Below are 22,866 nucleotides of genomic sequence, written 5' to 3'. Positions count from 1 at the left end.
GTATGGGACCACTTTTCTTCCCTTCCAATTCATCCTCCTAATAGCCTAAAACATTTCAGTTATCTTGTTTTTGTATAACCCAGATCCCATTTTGCTACGTTCATGGGCAAGCCAACCTTGAGCGTACTTTCCACAGAGTACTATAAATTACAGCATTAACCAGATACACTTCACAGAACTTTCTTCACTGTGCAATAACCTGTTCCCTCAATCACTGGAGTGGCATCATGAAGACCAACATTTCCCAACTTTGGCAAACTAAATGTGAGTGTTCAACTCTCAGAATGCTCAGCAATGGTCATGCTGGCTTTAGAATTCTGGGAGCTGAAGTCCATATACCTGGAAGTTGCTACAGTTGGAAAATCCTGATGTAGACCAAGTGGCATCTTCACAAAATAAAATACTTTCTTCAGCATTATAAAACCAATTTCCCACTGGAAATAGCATCCAAAGGGATTTGCCAATTATAATGCATTAAATCAAGGGTGGATAAATACCTATACCTGTTTAATTTACTTTCTTAGGTCCACAAAATCTAACCTCCCCCTCTTTTGGCATCAAGACAATATTCCACTCTTTGAGAGAGTTCAAAATCACCAAATTCGATTGTGTGTTGAGTCTTCTTTTCCAGATTGCTTCTCATCTGTTCACGGATATGATAATTTTTTTTCCTATTGGGTCTTCCAATGCTGATCCAATGTTCTATAAAAATAATGGCCCCCATTTTACTGGTGATAGGCGTTCATGGCTGGCATTAATCAAGGAATGATGAGCTTTCAGGCTGAATGGCCGTATCTAGTTTTCTGCTGTCCTGATGTTTCACCAGCAGCTATGGCTGGCCTCTTCAGAGGCATAGTGAGGTCATCACTCTTTGTTCATCACTGCTTGGTCCCTGATTTGCCTGTGAACACACTATTGTGCTCCTTTAAAAATCCCTCTAAACTTACCTTTCTACTCTAATCTGGATCTATATGGATTTTAGAGTGACCATTGCCTGGGTTAAGAAATGCAGGAGGAAACAAATGTGCAAGACAACAAGCTAATTTCATTCAGCCAGCTTCCCTCTCACAATGATAAGATATATGCTGCCTTCAGATTGCCTTGATCCTTCACCAAGGGCAACAATGGTTACTGGGACAGATGGGAAGCAGGAATGCAGGATTTGGAAGGTCCGTCCATTTTAGCACCTGCAAGTTCAGAAAACAGGAAGCAAAAGTTTGGCAAGTTTTAAATTCAGTTCACCAATGGCTTGTGCATCTTTGAAGAATATGGCAAGAACAGCCACACAAGTAGAACTACCTAAACTAACAAAAAGGAGCTCTTCCTGTCCCTCCATCCCAGAATGGCAAACTCCACAAAATTTGACCCAACTAAGCTATTTTGTCTGCTGACAATTCCATATAAACAGGTTGTTAAAAAGGAAGGGTTTTTTGGAGGGGTGATGGTGGTGAAGAAATGACACACCCAGTTATGAGTGCTCTCATAGAGCCATATCAATTTCAGTTACAGAGATAAATCTCCATCAATTTTTACATTTAATATTTTTTAACTTAATCCTAAGGATTAAATGGCATTTTAAAGACAAAAACCATATTTCTTAATAGTATAATAAAAAATACACTGATGGCATTAAATTTTAGAAATTCCTTATTTGCAAACGAGACTATGAATTTAGCAAACTATAGAGGATGGCCACAGATAACCAGAATAATAAAGTAACTTAGAGCTGGAATCTAAGTCTACCCAATATCAGAATCTGTGCTTTACAGAACACCAATATTTCAAGAAGATGGGTACAAATGCCAACTCTGGATTGTCTTCAAATGCAATAGCCCTGAATGTTGAAGGGAAAATAGTTCCTGAAACAGAACCATGCTTAGGCCAATATATGACTACGTTCAACCAACTATTTCAAGGAAACTGAATTAATGCATATCAACCAATAATTTTCTTTCACTGTTGTCAACAGATATAAAACAGTCACTTGAACTAAACCTGCAGCTATATATTGGTAGTCTCTCCATAATTAAATGATATGCAATTAGACCTTTCATACTGCACTCCTCCTTCAGATCAAGTATCAGGTGGCTAAAATGTAGACGGTGCTCCCTGCGGATAGCAAAGTACTGATACTTCAATTGGATAAGATTATTCTTGACTATTGCTTCCGCTGTTCTTTTTCTCTTGAGAAACAGGACAGCTTAACACCATAATCTCCAGTTATGTTTTAACTTAATGCTGTCCGAACACCCTGAGCACACTGACATTTCCATATCCAACTTGAAGTTTTTGTCAGTCATCATCTGGTCTTAAAAAAAACCTACTCCATATCATCCTAACCAAAGGGATAGACCCTTGTGCTGTGGGTAGCACACACCATGTCTTCAGCTGTGACTATGTAAATCATGCTCCCAACTGGTTTAGGTATTTGGAGGAACAATAATTAAAGCGATTCATGATCAGAGTCAGGCAGCCTTATGGTCTGGATGGCTCTTTAGTTTGTGGAACTTGACACTGTCCAGCTTCTCAAAACGTTTGCCACAGTACTCGCAAGTAAAGTTGTATTGGACTTCTGAGGTATGCTTCTTCATATGCCAGTTGAGAGAAGACCTCTGTCGGCACTGATAGCCACAAATCTCACACCTATGGAGAGAAAGAGTCATCATTTCTTTATACTCCAGACAAGAGACCAGGAAAGCACCCACAGTCCCATTCACTATCAACAGCTGTTGCTGTCTGTTCAGCATCTACTACCATAATCAAGCAGGATATGTGTTTCAATCTACCTGCTTTTCCTGTCGAGTACTGAAACTAGGTTTTCTTAGTACAATTGTAATTAATAATTGCATAATTACAAAAATAATTACACTTGTTTAGTCTCAAGCATATCAAATATACTGATAGTACAATAATTACTAAATAGCTCATTCAGGGTTCCCGTTTTAAAAAATGGTTAGATATGATCAGCCAGACTTGAGCCCTGGCTAACTTGCACAAAGAAGGCGAAGCAAGCAGGCTCCAGAGGCCTCGCCCTGCTGCTCTGATGCTGGAGCATGGCTCAGCCCAAGACTTTCTTGTCATGCCCCAGGTCACTCACTGGAGCGGGGTCTCTCCTGTATGTGTTCGACGATGGACCTCTAGATGGTTCTTCCGCTTGAAGGATTTTCCACAAGTCTCACAGGTAAATTCACGGACTCCTGGGAAGATACAGGAATAAAAAAAGGAACAGCAAAAGCCATCAATAGCTAACATAGGGGCATTCTCTGTGCCAAAGAAAATAGATTAGATCTAGGGACATCTCCTGAAATAACTTGCTTGAATGAGCAGCCCTACCACTAATCTAATCTAATTAAACCTTAAGACAGCATGCACCACTTAAAGGAACATAATATTGCTTTAAACGTAAAGAAAAATAATAAAAAGAGAGTCCCAATCCCATTGGTCAACAAATTCAATTTGAAGAAAACTAGTAAGTTTTTAATAAACATTGTATTAAAAGTTTCATAGAGCATAAAACTAACACAAATTAATAGAGTAAAAGCACAAAAGAAGAAAAAAGTAAAAGTGCAAAAAGAAAGAATGTTACTATGATTTATTTATTTATCTAAAACATTTATTTAACTGCCCACCTTATACCAAATTCTGAGTGGCTTCCAATCAAGGTTTAAAACAATATCAGTAATAAAACAACATAAAAACCACATTAAAACTATTAAAATCTTCAGGGCTTTCCAGAAAGCTAGGAGGGTGGAGGTCTTCGGAACTTTAGAGGGAAGGAGTGTTCCATAGAGAAGGGGCTGCCACAGAAAAGGCACTCTTCTTAGCTCCCCTAAGGTGTAGTGTTTAAGGGAAGGGATCCTATCTAACCTGGTAGGATGGGGCAAGTGGAAAGAGCAAAACAGTTTTCAGGATTCCCTCAATTCAGTGTAGAAAAGGAAGTTTCATTACCACCCATTGTTCTTTCTTTTGTATTTTTGTTGATTCCTAGAAGTTGTGTAGAACCAAACTATTCTGACTTTTCTTTTGGAAGTAATATACAAGTAGGAAAAAAGTCATGAAACTTTGTTTCTACAGAAGACAACTGCAGCAAGACTATTCTTTGCTCAAAAATGGAAAGGCCTAACACTACCCACAATAAAGGAATGGTTGGTGAAGATGATAAAATTTTCTGAGATGGTTAAATTAACTTCTCTGCCTTGAGAGAAAAACTGTCTACATTTATGGTTGACTGGAAATCCTTTATAGATTTTTTTTTGCATAAAACAGAACAAAGTGCATTTATGATTAGTGGTTTTGCAATTAGAAAAAAATCCTGGATAAAAGAGTGAGCTTTTTTTGTAATCATAGTATTATAATAATTTATTCTTTGATTCTGGATGGGTTGGCAGTCCTGGGGCTGGTGCCCAGTTTGGGGGTCCTCCTACACTTGTGGCTCCAGCTTGAGGAGGAGGTGGCAGCCATGGCTAGGGGCGGCTTTGCACAGATTCATCTGGTATGTCGACTGCAGCCTTTCCTGGATTAGGAGGCCTTGCTTATGGTCACTCATGCCTTGGTCACTGTTTCGATTATTGCAGTGTGGATTATATGTGGCTGCTTTTAAAGGTTACCTGGAAGCTACAACTAGTCCAGAATGAGCTGCTATACTCAGCGAAGGGTGCAGGTTGAGTTGGTTTCCAGTTCTGGGTGCAGTTCAAGGTGCTGATCAACATATTTAAAAGCCTCTCTGGCACAGGGTCAGGTAATCTACTGGCCTATCTTTCCCTAAGGATCTCTACCCATCCTACCAGGTTAGATAGGATCCCTTCCCTTAAACTCTACACCTTATGGGAGCTAGGAAGAGTGCCTTTTCTGTGACAGCCCCTTCCCTATGGAACACTCCTTCCCTCTAAAGTTCCGAAGACCTCCATCCTCCTAGCTTTCTGGAAAGCCCTGAAGATTTATTTATCATTTATAATACCTACAGTGATAGAGAGCACCTCTTCCTTTCTGAGTAGCAAAGCTATTATCTCCTCCATCCACTGTAGAAAGAGAACCTTTAAGTCCAGTACTTCATTTTCCTATAGTGGGGAAACATATGGGAGATAGAATTCTGCAAAATTTTTAGAAACTTCCTTTAACAAAGGAAGATGCAGAAATCCATCTAGTGGCCTTGTATGTATTGCTGAGAGGAACCTCTGGAACAAAAAGAAGTTCAAGGTTGCTGGATAGCTAAGCTGTTTATAGAATGGGCTGTGACTGCCTCTAGAGCATTAATCAATAATGTTTTCATACAAGGGAAACAGAAGACTAGATCTACTTTGATATGGCTTTGGAAAATCTCTGCTATGTATAAACTGATTTTTTGAAAATAAATCAATAGGTAGTTATAAAAGATTAAATCTTTATTCCTCTGCAAATGTCCAACCTATTCCATATCTCATTTAGAATGATCTACACTTAGGACTGGACAATGGTAGAAGAAAGAGAGGAACAGATATAATATTATGGGACTGAGATTATTTTTTTAAAAAATGTAAGGACTACAAAATGGCCATATAGCAGTTAATTAAAAGTCATGTGTCAGTTCTGAAAGTGATAGCATTGTTAACATTCTAGCATGTGCAAAAAAGCTTGCTAGACTGGACAGACAGCTATATTGTTGTACAGGTTACAAATGTAATGAAGCCTGCCCATCATGGTCATAACTCAAGACAGTTGTAAATCAGGCCACCCATGTAATGGATCTGATATTATGATCTTTTTTGCAGTGGTTGTTAAGTGAATCATTATAGTCGCTAAGTGAATCCACAATCATTAAGTGAACATAGAAGTCACTAAGTGAACCAATAGTTCACTACAAAAACAGTTTTGCAAAAAAATAAACGGAAATATATGCCAGTTTTCCACAAAAAGTCATAAAATACAGTCACAGGACACTGCAAATGGCCATAAATGCAGCCCAGGTGCTGAGTACTTTAAAAAGATCCTTTTTAATGGACCTAGCAGTTCCATTAATAATTTCCCTTGTGGGAAAAATGAAAAGCATCTGCAATCAGCTCTAGGAAAAACTAATGGGTCTTTGATCAGTGAAAACACCAAGATAAAATTATAAGAGACAGAAAACCTGCAGCATGAAAAAATGGAAATTAGATCCATTATGCCGACTGCCACAGAAAATGTACCATCTTGGCCAACTATTATTTATGTGCCCAATGAAAAAAGAAAAAAAAATGGAAATCTTGTAAAATATTTAACTGCAGCACTTGTCACTATGATCCTCCACCCTGAAGAAAAACAGTAAAAAAGAAACAATCTTTACTTAGATTAGAAAACCACAGAGTCCTCAGTGATTTGACTGGGAGAAACCCCTCTCTAGAGATTGCTGCACATCTTTTACTGTTGCCTACTAAAGTAAATGGGAGGAGCAACTTTCCTCTTCCACTATAAGAAAATTATATCCTGTTTGGACCTCTCTATTTCAAAACTGTGGTATGTGTTGATATGCAAGATTAACAATTCCATCAGAATCACCATATACCAAAATACCTCCAAAGTGATGAAGACGTATCGTCGATAAGAAAACTTACAGGTAACAATATACCTGAATGGATTATCATGTGTCTTCGGAGATGATTAGATAGGTAAAACTTTTTGCCACAACCTGGGTGTGAGCACACCTTCGTTTTTCCTTTCCGATGAACAAGATTAACATGATTCTGAGGATAGAAAAAAATGAGATGAAAATTGCTCCTCTAGAGCAGGGGTCGACAACCTTAAACACTCAAAGAGCCACTTGGACCCGTTTCCCAGAGAAAAGAAAACACTGGGAGCCGCAAAACCTGTGCGCGCACGCGCATGAGGAGGAGAAGCTTGATTTAAGAGTTTAATTAAAAAGAAATAGAGGCTGCTGTGCATGAGTTCTCTCTCTCTCTTTCCTTTCCCTCTCTTTCTCTTTCCTCTCCTCTCTCTTTCNTTCTTATTGGGCTGGCTCTCTCCTGCCCTTCCTGCTTCCTGCAGAGAAGCAGCCAAGGCAGGAGCCCCGCCCAATAAGCTTGTCAGCTCGTCGGAGAACAGCGTGAGGCCACTCTCAAGTGTCTCTCTCTGTCTCTGTCTCTCTCTCTGCAAATGGCAGAGGAGGCTGGGAGCCGCAGGAGAAGGCTGAAAGAGCCGCATGCGGCTCCAGAGCCGCAGGTTGCTGACCCGTGCTCTAGAGTACAAATTGGAAAGTTTTACTTCTTCACAAACACACAAATCTATAGTAATTAGAATAAATCACTACCTGTCCTTCAATATTTCTGACTTTATGTCAAAAATGGACAAAATGATGTATTATATGCCCTTGGTTGCATTAAAAGTTATCTTAGGGTTTAATTAGGCCATTTAGGCCCTGAGGTCTAACCCAATGTTCCATGCAGGAATCCAAATCAAGGCATCCCTAGCAAAGGACTGTCTAAATTCTGCTTGAACATATCAAGAGTAATTAGATCCACTACAAAAAAGTAGCTCTATTACTTCTGCCATTTTGCCTGACTCCCCAGCATAGAATACAATTTAGTGGTAAAATTAAGGTCAGAAGCTCTTATACTCTATCACCATAAATTTAATAATCTATCAGGTCAGAGGAACTATACCTGGAAGCTACTAAGTGCTACATAGACTTGGGTGCATCCTTCATAAGGACAGTGGAACATCTCCAACATGCCATCTGCATCTATGACACGACCTCTTTTGCTTCGCCGCCTCCTAAGAGGAGAAAAATTATTCAAAAGAAAACTGCTACACATTGCCCATAAATCGACTTCAATGTCAGAAAACTATTCTACTATTGTATTGTGCTCTATGAAAAACAACAACAACAAACCCTAAAAAGAGCTTCATTATTGCATCACAATAAACAGAGATTGTAGAGAATCTTAAGAATATCAGTTTCAGGGCTGCAGAGAAGCCTGAAAAAAAATAAGATTTGAGACACTCATTTCTGGACGTCCTAAGACAGACTTCCAGGAATTAGCACTAAGTTTTGCCAAATGTTTTGTCTGGAAACCTTAACTACCTACCATTTACTGAAGCTTGATCTAACAAAAATTAATCTAAGTTTCTCTGGTTTCGATTATCACAAATGTCATGCTGGACCAGGCTAAGACCCAACTATTCCAGTATTTTTTCTTACAGTGACCAGCCTCTGGGGGGGGTGGTGTTGATAATGGAAAATCTAGATTGGCAGAACCATGTGAATTCTTCTTCAGCAATCTTTGCTCCTCCAGAGGCTTACTTATCTTTGCATAGATTACTATTACTACAATCTGCCTGCCATAAAAACTAATCTGAATGGATGTATAAATTGGTCCTTTCGCAGATGCAACTGATCAGCAAAGTCTGTTCAGGGATATCAATGTTTACCATTTAAGCAAGGGGTGTCAAACTCAATTTAACTGAGGGCCACATCATCACTGCGGTTGCCCTCGGGGAGCCGGGTGGGTGTGGCCATGGTGGATGTGGTCTACTGGGTGGGCGTGGATGGAGTGGGTGTGGCTAGCTCTACATCGTTCGCATCAAGGGTGCCTGTGGGCGCCTGGGCAAGAGTGGGACAGATCTGAGGGTCTCTGGCAGAAGGGGGTGGGACCGGGGCAAGTGCCAAGGCATGGTCCACTGGAGGAGCTTCACTGTTCCTCTCAGGTCATGGGGGAGGGGTGTTGGATGATGGCACGGGCTGCCTGGAGCCTTGGGCAGCAGAAGTCAAATGCCCAGCCTGGCCCTCGAGCACCCGCAGCACCAAGCCCAGCCCCACTTCCCCAAGGGGGCGTCCAGCTGCACTTACCTCCTCAAGGCTGCTGCTGCTGTGCTTGCTCTCCTTATCCAGGTTGCTCATGATGGGTACGAGGGCATAGTCAGAGGGAGGCCCATTCCCTCTCCATGGGAGGAGACCCAGCTTTGTATCCAAAACTTCCTTAGCAATAGGATGGGAGACCCCCAGGATAGCCAGGAGGAAGGGGCAAGGGGATAGTGAAAGGGCAGCAGGGCAGGACTAAGGTAGGACTTCCCTCAGACCCTCCCTCTCCTTCTTTCCTTCCTAAGTATAGAGTGGTGGGAAAATATTTGAGATGAGGGAGGGAGAAAAACAGGCAAGAAACACAGCTGGGGAGGTGTCACCCTTCGTGAGGAATGAAGAAATGCACCATTGCCTGGAAGTGGCCAGCACATGGCCCTCACCTACTTCACATATCTGGCTTGGTGGGCTCTGGGGGAGGGGATGCCATGAGCAGTGTGAGAGTCAACATTACCTACGCAATGCCGCCCAGCCCCCAGCCTGCCCGGTTTCGGCAGGCAGCGGGGTGCTGTCCTCACAGCACTGAGAGGTTGAGCCAGGCGGTGCGAAGCTCGCCAGCTTTGCACCTTGCTGCCTGCTGAAACTGGGCAGGCTGGGGGCTAGGCAGCATTGCACTTCTCATCAGATTCACGCCACCCGGCTCAACTCTTGGTGCTGTGAGGAGAGCGCCCCACCGCCTGCTGGAACCAGGCAGGCTGGGAGCTGGGCGGCCTTGCGTTTCTTTTTGGATTTGCACCACCTGGCTTAGCCTCTCGGTGCTGTGAGGACAGCACCCCACTGCCTGCCGAAACACCTCCCCAGAGCCCATCAAGCTGGATATATGAAGTAGGCGAGGGCCATTTGCTGGCCACTTCCAGGTGATGGTGCATTTTTTCATTCCTCACAAAGGGTGACACCTCCCCAGCATGCACCCAGGGGGTGGGGCTGACACGGCAGGGGCTGGTTCCTTGCTGTTTCAGATGACTTTGTGGAGCTAAGACTGAATGTGTTTCAGCATAGATGGCCACCACAAAATTGTACATTGGCTCCCGGCCGGCCAGGGCCAGGGCAGCGGGGGCAGTTCCCTCAATGTTTCTAGGATGGCTTCACGGGCCACATGAAACCACTTCGCGGGCCACATCCGGCCCCTGGGCCTTGTGTTTGACATATCTGATTTAAGCAATGATAAATCACTTGGTAGCAATTGTGGAAAAGTAACCAGACTCCTCAATACTCTATGAAACACACAATAAGCATTTCACACTGTTCCAAGAAGCAGAACCCAGTTGCTTCCCTAAATGTAGAGATTTAGATGGTCACATCTCTTTTTGTTGCTCACTCACTTTTCAGGCTCCTTTGGAATCTCATAAATAATGGATGACATGTGGTTTCCATCCGTCTCCTCCTCCTCCTCTTCCTCTTCCTCCTCCTCCTCAGGTTCAGGCTCTGGTTCCTGCTCCCTGCTCTCATGGGCTGATTTTGAATCGCAGGATGTTTCTGTTTCTGTTGGAGGAGGATGCTCTTCTTTTTTGAGTTTAAACAATGCCTCATTTTCTGCCATCAATCAGAAAGCAAAATTGTAATTCTAAATGCTGACATACTCTTTCAAGTTATATATGGATATTAGCCAAAAACCAATCACTTCTGAAATGTGTTCTCTCCTAAAATATTGTGCAAGTGATTGGGGAGAAACAGAAAACTAAACAAGCAACATATTGACGATAAACCGGAGAACCTCCATGGAAAGAAACAGAAGGCAATGTCAAACATACCAGTATCACCACTCCAAAAAGAAGTTTGTACCGTTTCTTTACATGAATTCCATTCTTGAAGCCAGATTTGCACATAAAACTAACAAGTGCTATCAAAAAATGAGACATAAATATTTAACATAAAAATATGCATACACATTCAAAACATACATTTTCATGTCCCAAATATGAAGATATGAAATAATCTATTTTAAAATTAACATTATCCTTCTATTAAATATTAAATAGAAGCAAACCTTCCAATTCTTGATTTTCTCTACTATTATGGACTTCATAAGCAATTGCTGATATATTTGTAGTTCAACTGTTGTGGCATGACACACAAAAAGAACCACAAAATGAGTTATTGCAAGATGAGTGAAAAAGTACAGAACAGATCTGGACCTTAATCCCTCAGAGGAATGTCACTTCTTCACAGAATGCTGCACTGATAGCTGGAAGAATGCTTATGGAAAAGAATAGATTAAATTTGCATGCAACAATATGCAGACTGCGATTCCTCCCACCCCTTCTGAATTTTAAAGCATAGAGCTGGAGGCTCCTGCAATCCTTCCTCTATAGCAAAAATGCCACTCTTATACTTACAACAGTGCATTAAACAGACATTTTAAAGCTAGACACCTGGTCATTTGGGAATAGGCAGCCAAGGTGGATGGTAGAAACTACCTTTTTTGGTTTTGATGTATTCCATATTTTCTGTGCTACTCTGCTGTCCATTCTCAGGCTCTACCTGAGTATAAGGTGCTACACCCTCAATCACAGCACAAGGCAGCTCCTCTTCTCCTGCGCTGGTGACATTCAGTTGGATTCCCTCTGCTGTGAGAGAATCATAGCCGGGTCCAGCAATGATGATCACTTGTGAACCTTGCATCATACCTTGCACAGGGCAGCTGGCTACTACTTTACCAAGTGTCTCTTGTGAAACGTTCTCAAACAGAGTTCCGTGACCTGAACCCATCTGCATGGCCATTGGCATGCATACCACAGTTTCCATTGTCTCTGGTCCATTGAGGGATGGGTTGTGGCACATGCTGGCACCTTGTTCTGCTCGTAAGTTCTCAATATGGTGTTCAAATGGAATATGGATGCCATCCTGTGTGATGAGCCCGCTGGTATTTTCTCCTTCTCCTTCTGCTGAGGGTTGCTGAACCTGGGGCTTGTCTTTCTGATTCTCCAGCTGTTCCTCTATCATAGAGCTAGAGCTCTCTTCTGAAGACTCAGAGTTTCCAGTTCCAGTGCCATTGGCAACTACAAATTTCAACAAGGATGAGAAAATTAGCAGATAATTTCTTAGGAACACTGACAAACCTTACAGCCGGATACTTCACCTGCTTATTATCCATAGCTGTATCCAGGATTCTACCTATTCAGAATAGATAAATTAGGATATCTAAACACCTTCAGAACCATGATTGCCCTATTTGCCTCCATTTAAAAAGGCCTCCTCTTCACGCTCATTAAGATCACTTAATAAGACCAAAGTGTACATTCTTGCCTTCTATCATTACTCTCTGTGCAGAAAATAAGCATGTCTAAAACTTATTTTACCAAGAAGAGATGATTAGAGGTATTTATTGCTCTCTCTCCATTGTACTTCCTCAACCTCTATATAAATGTATATAAAGAACAGTATTTCCTGAATGGATGTCAGATGTCCAGCTAGGGAATTCAAGAAAGGAACTCCTGGGACATTGTTCAATAATACTTTTATTGGAGCTTCCGGTAGCGAGGCACCGCCGAAGGAGGCTTTTTCTTCAGCCTCCAGCCCGGGACTGCGTCAAAGCTGTCAAAACAGCGCGGATCAGCTGTTTTGCGGCTCGTAACTTTCTCCCCCGGCGAAGGGGAGAAAGTGAGTTTGGTCTGGATAGGGGTTGAGTTCCCTAGTCCCCCCAGGAGCGATCCTGGGGGGATGAAGGTGAGAACTCCCCCGGAGTCCGGACCTCTTCTCCGCAGCTCTGTGTGTCTTCGTTCCTTGGAGCGAAGCCAGACGTCGCCGCCACTGCTGTTACATTGTATCTGCTTGTGAGTAACTTTTGAAACAGACGGAACCTGTCAGGAGATTTTTATCTCAGTTAAAATGTGACTTTAACTCGAAGATTTTATTGGGATTTTTGTTACTTGCTACAAGTGAAAGTGACAAGAAAATGGTCGCGGAAGCATTTCTTCTTTTTAACAAAAGGAAAACTTTCACTTTCTTTCCGGTTGTGGATGTACTTTAAAGAATTTTAATTTTTCTTTATTTAAAGTCAAGCTTTTTAAGTTTATACTTGCTGTGGTGATTTTTTTTTTTTTTTTTAAAAACAATTTGGCAGAATGGCTTCAAAATGTACTGTTCCTGCGTTGTCTAAAACAGCTATTTCTTCTCCTGTGGTGCAAATTCAACAACAAAAACCTAGATCTCCCCCACCAACACCTCCTCCCTCCATTACACTTAAAGATTTACAAGAGGCCTTAGCCAAGTCCTCATTGCAGACTCTGAAACAAACAGAAGAACTTTTGGATAAGAAAAATCAGGAACTTTGTGAAAATTTATCACATATTTTTCAAGGACTTGCAGCTCATATTGATCGTGTAGAGGGACGAGTGGATGAATTAGTGGAGAAAATGGAAGGAACGGAGGATAGACTTGAAAAGGTAGAGGAAGGAGTGGAAACCTTTCAAAATGACATGGTAATGTTACAATATAAACAATTGGAATTTGCTCTGAGAATCAGGGGTCTTAAAGAGGACCCACAAGAGAAACTTAAAGAGGAAGTTGTTAGAGCTTTGGCCCTGGTATTGAATTGCAACCCAGAGGTGATTTGTGGAGAAATAGAAAAAATTTTTAGAGTGAATTCCTGGGTCGCACGTCAAAGAAACCTACCTAGAGATGTGGTTGTTTATTTTACCACAAGAATACGTCGTAATGAAATTATACAGCTCTTTTATCAGCAAAGATTTCAAATTGCCGCACAAGATATTATACTTTTAAAAGAAATACCTTCTAAGATTTTAAGAAGAAGAAAGGACTTTACATTTTTGACTCAGGAGTTAAAGCAGCGGCAGATACCTTTCAGATGGGAAATCCCTTTGGGTATTATATTAAATTTTGCAGGGACCAGACACAGATTAAACTCAGTTCAAAAAGCTAAAGATTTTTATTTGTCGGTCCTGAAAGCTGATATGTCACCATCATCGACATCTAAAGCACAGGAAGATCTGATGGAGCAACTTGTTGTGGAACTGCCTGGGGCCATGTCATTATCGGTAGAAGATCCTCAGAAGGAGCAAAGGATGACCCGTGCTGCTTATAGGCGTAAAGAGAGAGAGCAACAAAAAGAAACAGTCTCTATAACATATCCACAGCCTTCGGAGTCAGTGGAAGGGGCGAGGCCAAAGAGATCTGCAGCGACAGACATGCAGGGAATGCTTAGCAAGCTTTGTAAGCCAAAAGATGGATAAACGCGGGAAGTGAGACTTTATTATGGAAATGGAAGAAATTAGTTTATTATATGTTTGTAAAGAACTGATAGCTTTTTTTTTTTTTTTTTTTGAAAGATGTAAAAAATTAAGATTGGGATTTTATTTTATTTTTCCAGCTGTAAGCAGGAAGTATTGACTTAAGATTTTATTGAAAGTATAGACTGGAGAGGGAAGAAAGTGAAGGGAAAATTTAAGTGTAAAATGTAAGAAAAAATTATGTAAAGTTTAAATGTTGAAGGTGAATAGATTATATTTAGAGAAAGTATGGAGTGATTAAATGTTATATAATTTTTGAGTAGATGTATTGGTTTTTAATTAATTTTAATTAATTTAATTGCCTTATTAGAGTTAAAGTAGGTATATACTGATAGCATTATATTTGTTTAGTTAAATTGTAATTTAGATTTGGAATGATGTGTTTCAATCCTGTATTTGGTTCCGGGAAGCTCAGGGGGGGGAAGGGGATTAGGGGTATTAAAAATTGATGTATTCATATGCTATAGCTAAATAATAATTGTATTGATAAGAGGAGATGCTCGGCTGGTATCCCAAATTGCACTCGAGGAGGTGGTCAGGTAGAGGGGGGATGTAGAAATGGGAAGGAGGAAGGAGGAGAGGTTGTGGGCTAGAGGGAGGAAGGAAAGGAAAGTCGATGAGGGCGGAGGCAAGGCGGGGACTGCCGAGCGTTTCCGATAATGTATTGATTTGTATTGTTTTTTCTGTTTGTGTATACAAATGCATCATATTACTTATTGTTTAATTATAAAAATTAATAAAATTTTATTTAAAAAAAAAATACTTTTATTGAATATACTACATTGGCACAAAAAAAGGGCAAAACCAGCTCTGAAATTCCCGCTCAAAGGTTCGTATAATTAAACATGAATTCTCCCTTTGGTTGCTCTCCCTTGGTCCACTGCATTGTCCAATCACCTATGCTCCATTTATTATGGGAACTGTCTGGATCAGAGGTGTCAAACTCAATTTCATTGAGGGCCGCATTATGGTTGCCCTCAAAGGCCCATATAAGCATGTCTGGGTGGTCACAGCCAGGTCGCTGCGACCAGGCAGGTGTGGCTGGGTGGGCGTGGTCGGCTCGATGCTGCTTACTCGATGAGCCCACAAGCTCCTTGCCTCTCCGAACTGGCGGCAGCCAAGCTCATGCGCACACACACATCCCCATTCTAGGTTTGGAGACTTTTACCCACAGAGGAAGGAGAGGTCCTTCTTTCCAAGCCCAAGCATGACTGGCAGCTTGCCAGTTCAGATGTGGATAAAAGTCTCCAAGCTTGGAATGGTGTGTCTCTCTGTGTGTGTGCTACAGCACTGGCAGCAGCAGTCCCATCGAGCAGGAGCTCGGCCTGCCCCACCTGTCCCGCACTCACGGACCTCAGGGCCCTGCAGCCAGGCCACCCCTGCCCCACCACCTGCCTCACCCCATGGCGGCAGCACTGGCAGTAGCAGTCCCATCCAGCTGAAGCCCTGCTGCCCCTCCACTCTCCTCCAGACTTTGGCCAAGACCCTGCCAGTGATGCCTCCTTGGTGGCTGGAGCGACTGCTTGTGCTCTGACAGCCGGAGTTCCATTGCGGTCAGCAACGGCTCCATTCTTTTTCTCCATTCTCAAATCTTCGCAGAGTCTTTACCACTTTCCCAAAGGATGGGTAGGTGGTCAGGGCCCAGCACCCCGAAAGAAAATGAAAGTTTTAAGAGACTTGGTTTACTGTCATGGTTCAAACAGACAGATGAATAAAGCAGAACTCCGAGGCTTGAGAATTCCTCAAAGAACATGTTTATTAGTTACAAAGTATCAGCATGGTCAAAAGTGAAACCAAGTCTGAATACACAAGTAACAATTTCCCAATGCAAAGTTAAATGTCCCACCCATAAAACTATGCAAGCAACTACGTTCCCCAATATGATTATTTGGCAGGCTTTTTATGCAATGCCCAGTCCCTAGTCTTGGGAGTAGCCGATGATCTTGGTTCCCACGGGACAGAAGATTATTTTGACTAACCAATCACCTGAGCAACCCCCTCCCTCCATTCTATGTGGCAACCTAGAATGAGAAGAAAAAATGGCTGCAGCCATGCTCATTTGTAGAGTTGACAGTCGACCCCTCTTAAAAAGAGTCTCCTGTAGGGAAAATAAAAAGCAAGTTAAGTATTTCTTCGAGGCTTGTGAGGATATTTATCGTAAAACTTTTTTATTAATCTGTTCGCTTTCACATTGGTACATTTCACCCATGTAGCTTTTGACAGGAGATAACCTTTCCACTGCACTTTCCCTTGTACAACCTAGAATCAAGAATTCGTTTTATTTCATAATGTGTCTCTCCCTCTACCACTATGGACCCGGGGGCTTCTTTGGAATAGGTCTTAAAGAGGATTCAAACACAGGTTTCAACAGATTACAATAAAACACAGGGTGAACTTTTCTCAACAGTCATGGAAGTTTCAATTCCACTGTAACAGGATTTATGATTTTTGTGATGGGAAAAGGACCAAGGAACTTTGGGCCCAATTTTCTGATGGCTAGCTTTAACCTTAAATATTTTGTTGAAAAATAAACCAATTGCCCAACGTAAAAAGGTTTTTAAAGGGAATGTCGTTTGTCTGCCTGCTCCTTGTAAACCTTGGCAGCCTTGGTCAATGCTTTCTTCACATTCACCCAAACCCCCTGGAAAGATGTCACCCATTGATCCAAAGTCTGGGAAGTAGGAGGCTCTTGGGGGTACTCAGGCATAGGCACAAAATCTTGACCCATTACTATTTTAAATGGGGTGAGTCCAGCGCTACTGTGCACATTATTGTTATAGGCTACCTCTGCGAAAGGCAGGAGGTCAGCCCAATTAGTCTGCTGGCAATTAACATAGCATCTGAGGTACTGTTCCACCACTGCGTTAGCTTTTTCAGCCACACCATTTATACTTGGATGAAAAGCCGACAAAAGCCCCTGAGTCAACCCAATCAGTTTAACAAACTCCCTCCAGAACTTTGTAGTAAACTGACTCTCCTGTCAGATATAATCCACTTTGGGGCTCCATGGAGCCGATATATTATTTCAAAAACATCTTGGTTAGCTTCTGGGCAGAGGGAAGTTCTGAGCAAGCGATGAAATACTTTTGTTTGGAAAATAGATCAATTACAGTCCATATTACAGTGTTTCCCTTGCTCTCAGGCAACTCTACTATAAAGTCCATTGCAGCAATCCTGGGGGTTTCCCAGGATGTCTTTTAATTGCAGCGCAGATAGCACAGCTCCTCACATAACTCTTGACATCTCTTTTTATCCTTGGCCACCAGAATTGCCTCCACACTAAATGCAATGTTTTCAGGAACCCAAAATGACCTGCCTGCTTTTCATCATGACTCTGCTGAAGGGCTTGGAGTCTGAGGCTGTCTGGGAGGTATAACTAGAGCCTTTCCAGGCTAGTCCTCCCCTAAGGGTTAAAATAGATTTGCTGTCTTTGAACCAGGTATCAGTCTCTAATTGCTGCTTAAGTTCCTTCAGTAAGCGATTATCAGGACCAGCAGGTGATCCTTATGTTTGTGATCTAGTTGTTATTTGAGAAGGAGACTGCGGCAGAGGAATAATGGAGTTGATTACTTCCTCCTGGTGAATTTTGAACTGGGGCATTCTAGATAAGGCATCAGCCAAAACAGTTTTACCCCCTGGGAAATACTTAGGTGAAGTTGAAACAATTGAAGTTGTTTCAGGGATAATTTGCAGTTTTTAGAGCTTCCAAATTTTTATCAGTCCATACTTCAAAAGGTATCCCCCCCCCTTCCAAAAAATGACACGTTACTAATGCCCATCGTATCGCAAAAGCCTCCTGCTCATCTCCTCTCTGTGTCAGTTAGCTTCTGGGAAGTGTAAGCACAGGGTTGTAACTTCCTCCTGGTGATTTTTTTGTAAGAGAACAGCACCCACAGCCACGTCACTCACATTAGCTTGAATGATGAATTGCTTTTCAGGATCAGGGTGCTTGAGAACAGGTTCAGCTGCAAAGAGTCTTTTTAGTTTCTCGAATGCCACTTGACATTCTAGGGACCAAGTCTGACCAAGGCTGACAAAGTCGGAGTTTCTTCCCCCTCTCCCCATTTTCAATAAGGTTATTATTGGCATGGCTATCTTTACGAAAGAGGGGATAAATTGATGGTAAAAGTTAGCAAACCCCAGAAAGTTTTGAAGTTGTTTACGGGTGCGAGGGGGTTGCCATTCCAATACAGCTTTCACTTTTACAAGATCCATTTCTCTCCCCTCATTTGAAATTTGGTACCCTACATCAGGGGTTGGCAACCCGCAGCTCTGGAGCTGCATGCCACTCTTTCAATCCTCTATTGCGGCTTCCAGTCCTCCGCCGCCATTTGCAGTCCCACAAAAAAAAAGAAGTGGGACTAAAAAAGTTCAATCAATCAATTCCAACTTCTCACGAAAAAAAAAAATCTCGCGAAGTTGGAATTGATTGATTGAACTTTTTTAGTCCCACTTCTTTTGTTTGTGGGATTGCCCACAAACTTCTTTTGTTTGTGGGACTGCCCACAAACGTTTCTTTTGGGGATTGCATGGGCGGCAGAGGAAGAGATGGAGGACTGCGGTGGACCTGGGAAAAAAGTGCCACGTGGGTCCCATCAGGGGTGCGGGGGGGGGGTGTTTCTGCCAAGCATCTTATATGGAGCTGGGGAAATGGCTGGTGGGGGGAGCTGCCAATGCCACTGCCATGAGGCTTTGCAGAGCCCAAGTGGCCATGATCCCCCCTCCCCAGCCAGCCAGCCACCATCGCCAACCTACTCCTCACCTGGCCAGCCAGCCTCATGCTCTTCTCCTCCTCGTCCTCTGCACTCAATCGACTGCTAGCGGCTTGGGTGGCTCTGCTCCGTCCGAGTTGAAGAAAGCTGCTTTCTGCTATGCCTCCGCTTTCTTCAACTCGGACGGAGCAGACCACCCAAGCCGCTAGCAGCCGACTGAGTGCAGAGGACAAGGAGGAGGAGAAGAGCGTGAGGCCGGTTGGCCAGGGTGCTCCGCGCAGGGGAGGTAGAAGGAAAAAGCAGTGGCAGGGCACTCAGCGCGGAGGAGTAGGAGGTAAAAGTGGCAGCAGGGCACTCCATGCGGGGGAGGTAGAGCAAGAAAACAGCAGTGGCAGGGCGCTTCGCGTGGGGGGTGTTAAGCAGCAGCAACGGTGGAGTGGTGGAGTGGTGGGGGGGGAGCAGCAGGGTTTTGTGGCTCCCAGTGTTTTCATTTCTGTGGGAAACAGGTCCAAATGGCTCTTTTAGTGTTTAAGGTTGCCGACCCCTGCCCTAAATAGTCAAGGCAGGTCTGGAGAAACTCACATTTCGAAAGCTTTGCATTCAGTTTCGTCTTCAGCAGTTTCTTCAGCACCTCACGGACCAATTTAATGTGCTCTTCCATAGCCTCAGTGTAAATGAGAATGTCATCAAGATAAACCAAAACCCCTTATACAGATGATCATGGATTAACTGCATAAATACAGCAGGAGCTCCTTGTAGTCCAAGAGGCATCACTTTAAATTGGAAGCTTCCCAGGGGCAATTGAAGGCGGTTTTCCATTTGTCCCCCTCCTTAATCCGGACTTGGTAATAAGCCTCTCTTAAATCCAACTTTGTAAAAACTTTCCCCTTTGCCAGGTGGGCTAACATGTCCTTCATTAAGAGGAGGGGGTACATGTTCTCTAGGCTGACAGTGTTCAATCTTTTAACATCTATGCATAATCTCAGCGACCCATCTTTCTTTTCTTTGACCAATACAGGGGCTGCTACACAAGATTTTGCTGGTTGGAAAAGCCCCGGGCCAGGTTCTTATCAATGTACTCCCTTAACTCTTTCATCTCTCTGGGCATCATTGAGTATATTCTTGGTTTCAGGAGCTTGGCCCCGGGTAAGATTTTGATGACACAGTCCATAGCCCTGTGAGGGGGGAGGATGTCGCATTCTTTCTCACTAAACACCTCGTCTAAATCACGATATTCGGTTGGGATAAGCTGGATTCCTGGCAGCTTCTCTACAATAGCCTTTAGTGTTTCAGGGTGTTCTTCTTGAGCCTCATTTATGGTATAGTCCTTTATATCACTGGTGGTGGCAGGGGGGAAGGGACCTACCCCCAATCTTTTCTTTTCTTATAATATTTTATTAATTTTCTAATTTTACAATTACGTATTTAAAAAGCAACATGGTGACTGGATTAATCAATAGTTCAATAACATACATAAATCTTTAGTATAAATCTCAAATTACAACATGAGATATTTCCTCTCTTTTTCCCTTAATATCTACTATCTCATATTAGGCTAATACAGTTCTTATTATTATCAACTAAGTAAAAACATCTTTGTTACATTTATCAATAATTTTAGCTTATACATATGTTAATTGTATTTGCATTCAATCCTTATATACAATCAATGTCCTGTTATTGCTTTTTTCCCAAGCTTTAATTTCCCATCAATATTCAAATTAACATTTGGTATTTATAATTTCCAAGCTTTAGGTAACCAAAGTTTCCCTTATCTCAACTTCTTCCTTTTTCCCTTTTCATAACAAAATCCAATATTCTAAATACACATCTTATCTATTTGAATATAGTCTTGTTCTGTTTTCTAAAAGTTATCTATTTTCCACCATATTAAACCATTCAATTAATAATACACTATCCCCTCTAATAAATCAAAACCATTATATGTGGGTTAACCAATAAATCAGTAATATATATAAATCTTTTAGTTTAGGTCTAATTTTTAGAAGCTCAAATACTCCCTCCCTTTTTCTAGTAATATCTATTATCTCATATTGGGCAAACAGAATTCTTATTTTCAACTGAGTAAAAAAAAATATCTTGTTACATTTATCAATAATTTTTAGCCTATACATAAACTTTAATTTCCCATCAATATTCAAAAAAGGGGGAAAACATTGTTATTTATGATTTCCAAATATTTTATATTAGGTCAGGGCTTTTCAACCAGTGGTATGGGTACCACCTGTGGTACATTGGCACCTGGCAGGTGGTACGCGACCATCCTAGAAAAGGGGTAGCAGGGGAGGGGAATGAGCTGAACCGGTGGCAGCACCGCACAAGCCTGAGCGAGAGACGGCTGGAGCTGCAGGGCTGTCAGGGCTCAGCGGAAACGCTAGGATCAGTGCCACTTTCCAGCTGATTGGCACTTCTTTGGGGCTGTCAGGGCTCAGTGGAAGTGCCAGGATCAGCGCCAGGCTCCAGCTGGAGCTCGGCGCTGATCCTGGTGCTTCTGCTGAGCCTATAAGAAGCGCCGATCAGCTGGAATGTTGCAGCATCTCCAGGGTCTTGTGATTTACATTCAGACGCTTGGCAACTGATTCATATTTATGATGGTCAGTGTCCCAGGGTCATATGAAGTGACCAAAACCTGCTGCAACCTCCCAGCAGACGGGCAGAATAAAAACCAAACACCCCCACCCCACCCCTGCTGGGTTAGGAGTTGTCTTTACGAGTGTTGTTACTTTTGGAGCCTGTCCTCCTTCTCGCGGGGTGCCCGTCCGTCCGTCCACAGAACGAGTCGACACCGAACCCCCCGTGAAAAAAGTCACGGTGACATTGAAGCTTGTGATTCTCTTGACAACATTCAACTCCTGATGGACTTGAAATAGTGAAAAAAGGAAAAAAAAAAAGATCATCAAGTTTTTGACACCTTGCTAGGCGATTGGTGGTACTCGGATGTTGCCATATCCTAAAAGTGGTACAATGGGTGAAAAGGTTGAAAAGCCCTGTATTAGGTGACCAAAATTTCCCTTATCTCAACTTCTCCCTTTTTCCCTTTTCATACCACAGTCTATTAGTCTTGTTACACATCTTACCTATTCAATTATGTTACTTTATTTTCTAAAAATTATCTATTTTCCACCATATTCAACCCTCTAGATAGTAATATGATATCCCCTTTAATAAATCAAAGCCATTATTTTCTTCAGCCTTACTCTGGCTTTCATCCTTTGCCAACTAACCTTCCATGTCAGTGCCTCTGAATCATCAAATAGTTCTCCCTCTATTATTATATATATTATTTGGAATAAGAAAGACCACTTGGTTGAAGCTTTTTTGGAAGAACTAGCCCATTTGTATTCATTACATCGCTTCCCTGTTACTCTAATTTCCCACAATTGTCCTGATAGATTTATCTTCACTTCAGTCTGTTCTTCTTCCTTTTCCTCAAATTTCTTCGGATTTTTGTAAAAAGTATTTTCCATTTTTAGTGTTGTCACTCCCTTTTCTGATTTTTCCGTTGACTGGGTCTGTTGGTCAATTGGATCCTCTGTCTTAGTATTTAGTTGTTCCACTTTTCCTGTTATTTTCTGCATTGTTAGTTCTTTGGTTGTAGTCAAGTTCTGGATTTGTATATTTAAGATGGCATCTTGTTCCTTTATGTTGCATCTTATTTTGTCACAAGCTGAAAGGATAGTTTCATGTACTGATTTCAACAAGGAAAGGATTTTTTCCTGATCTTCATCCATATTCTCTTGATAGTATGTTAAGTTGAAGACTTTAGAATCAAACGTTAAAAATAGTATTTTGTTTTTTATAGCTAGGTATGGGCTATCTATTTCACGTGTTATAGGTGGCCTTTATAGTAGAAATTGTTTGTCAGGTAAGAGTTTTATTTTTATTTATTTATTTATTTATTTTATTAAATTTATACCCCGCCCTTCTCCCGGAGGACTCAGGGCGGCTTACAGCCAGTTTAAAACAATGATACAATACAATACAAAATTTAAAAATGATTAAAAATAAATATTCAAATTTGGCCGCTTCTACTAAAAATTTGATTAAAACCAATTTAAAATACCCCTAGGCCAGTCCT

At 41.9% G+C, this 22,866-nt stretch overlaps 1 protein-coding gene across 1 annotated transcript in view; it reads right to left on the bottom strand.

The window, feature by feature from the left end:
* Positions 1-1,129: 1,129 nt before the first annotated feature.
* ZNF653 (zinc finger protein 653) overlaps positions 1,130-22,866 on the bottom strand; it is a 33,681-nt gene continuing 11,944 nt past the window's right edge. The window contains exons 4-9 of the mRNA XM_015813269.2: positions 11,224-11,805; positions 10,129-10,339; positions 7,611-7,722; positions 6,581-6,695; positions 3,098-3,197; positions 1,130-2,643 (exon numbers count right to left, since the gene is read on the bottom strand). Coding sequence (XP_015668755.1) covers positions 2,466-2,643; positions 3,098-3,197; positions 6,581-6,695; positions 7,611-7,722; positions 10,129-10,339; positions 11,224-11,805 — 1,298 coding nt within the window. The 3' untranslated portion in view covers positions 1,130-2,465. The remainder of the gene's footprint in view (positions 2,644-3,097; positions 3,198-6,580; positions 6,696-7,610; positions 7,723-10,128; positions 10,340-11,223; positions 11,806-22,866) is intronic.

The sequence above is a fragment of the Protobothrops mucrosquamatus genome, unplaced genomic scaffold, assembly GCF_001527695.2.
Source record: "Protobothrops mucrosquamatus isolate PMUCROS unplaced genomic scaffold, P.Mucros_1.0 scaffold150, whole genome shotgun sequence".
NCBI classification, from domain to species: Eukaryota; Metazoa; Chordata; class Lepidosauria; order Squamata; family Viperidae; genus Protobothrops; species Protobothrops mucrosquamatus.
Note: the sequence above shows the minus strand (reverse complement) of the source record. Positions and strands in the feature narration are given on the sequence as shown.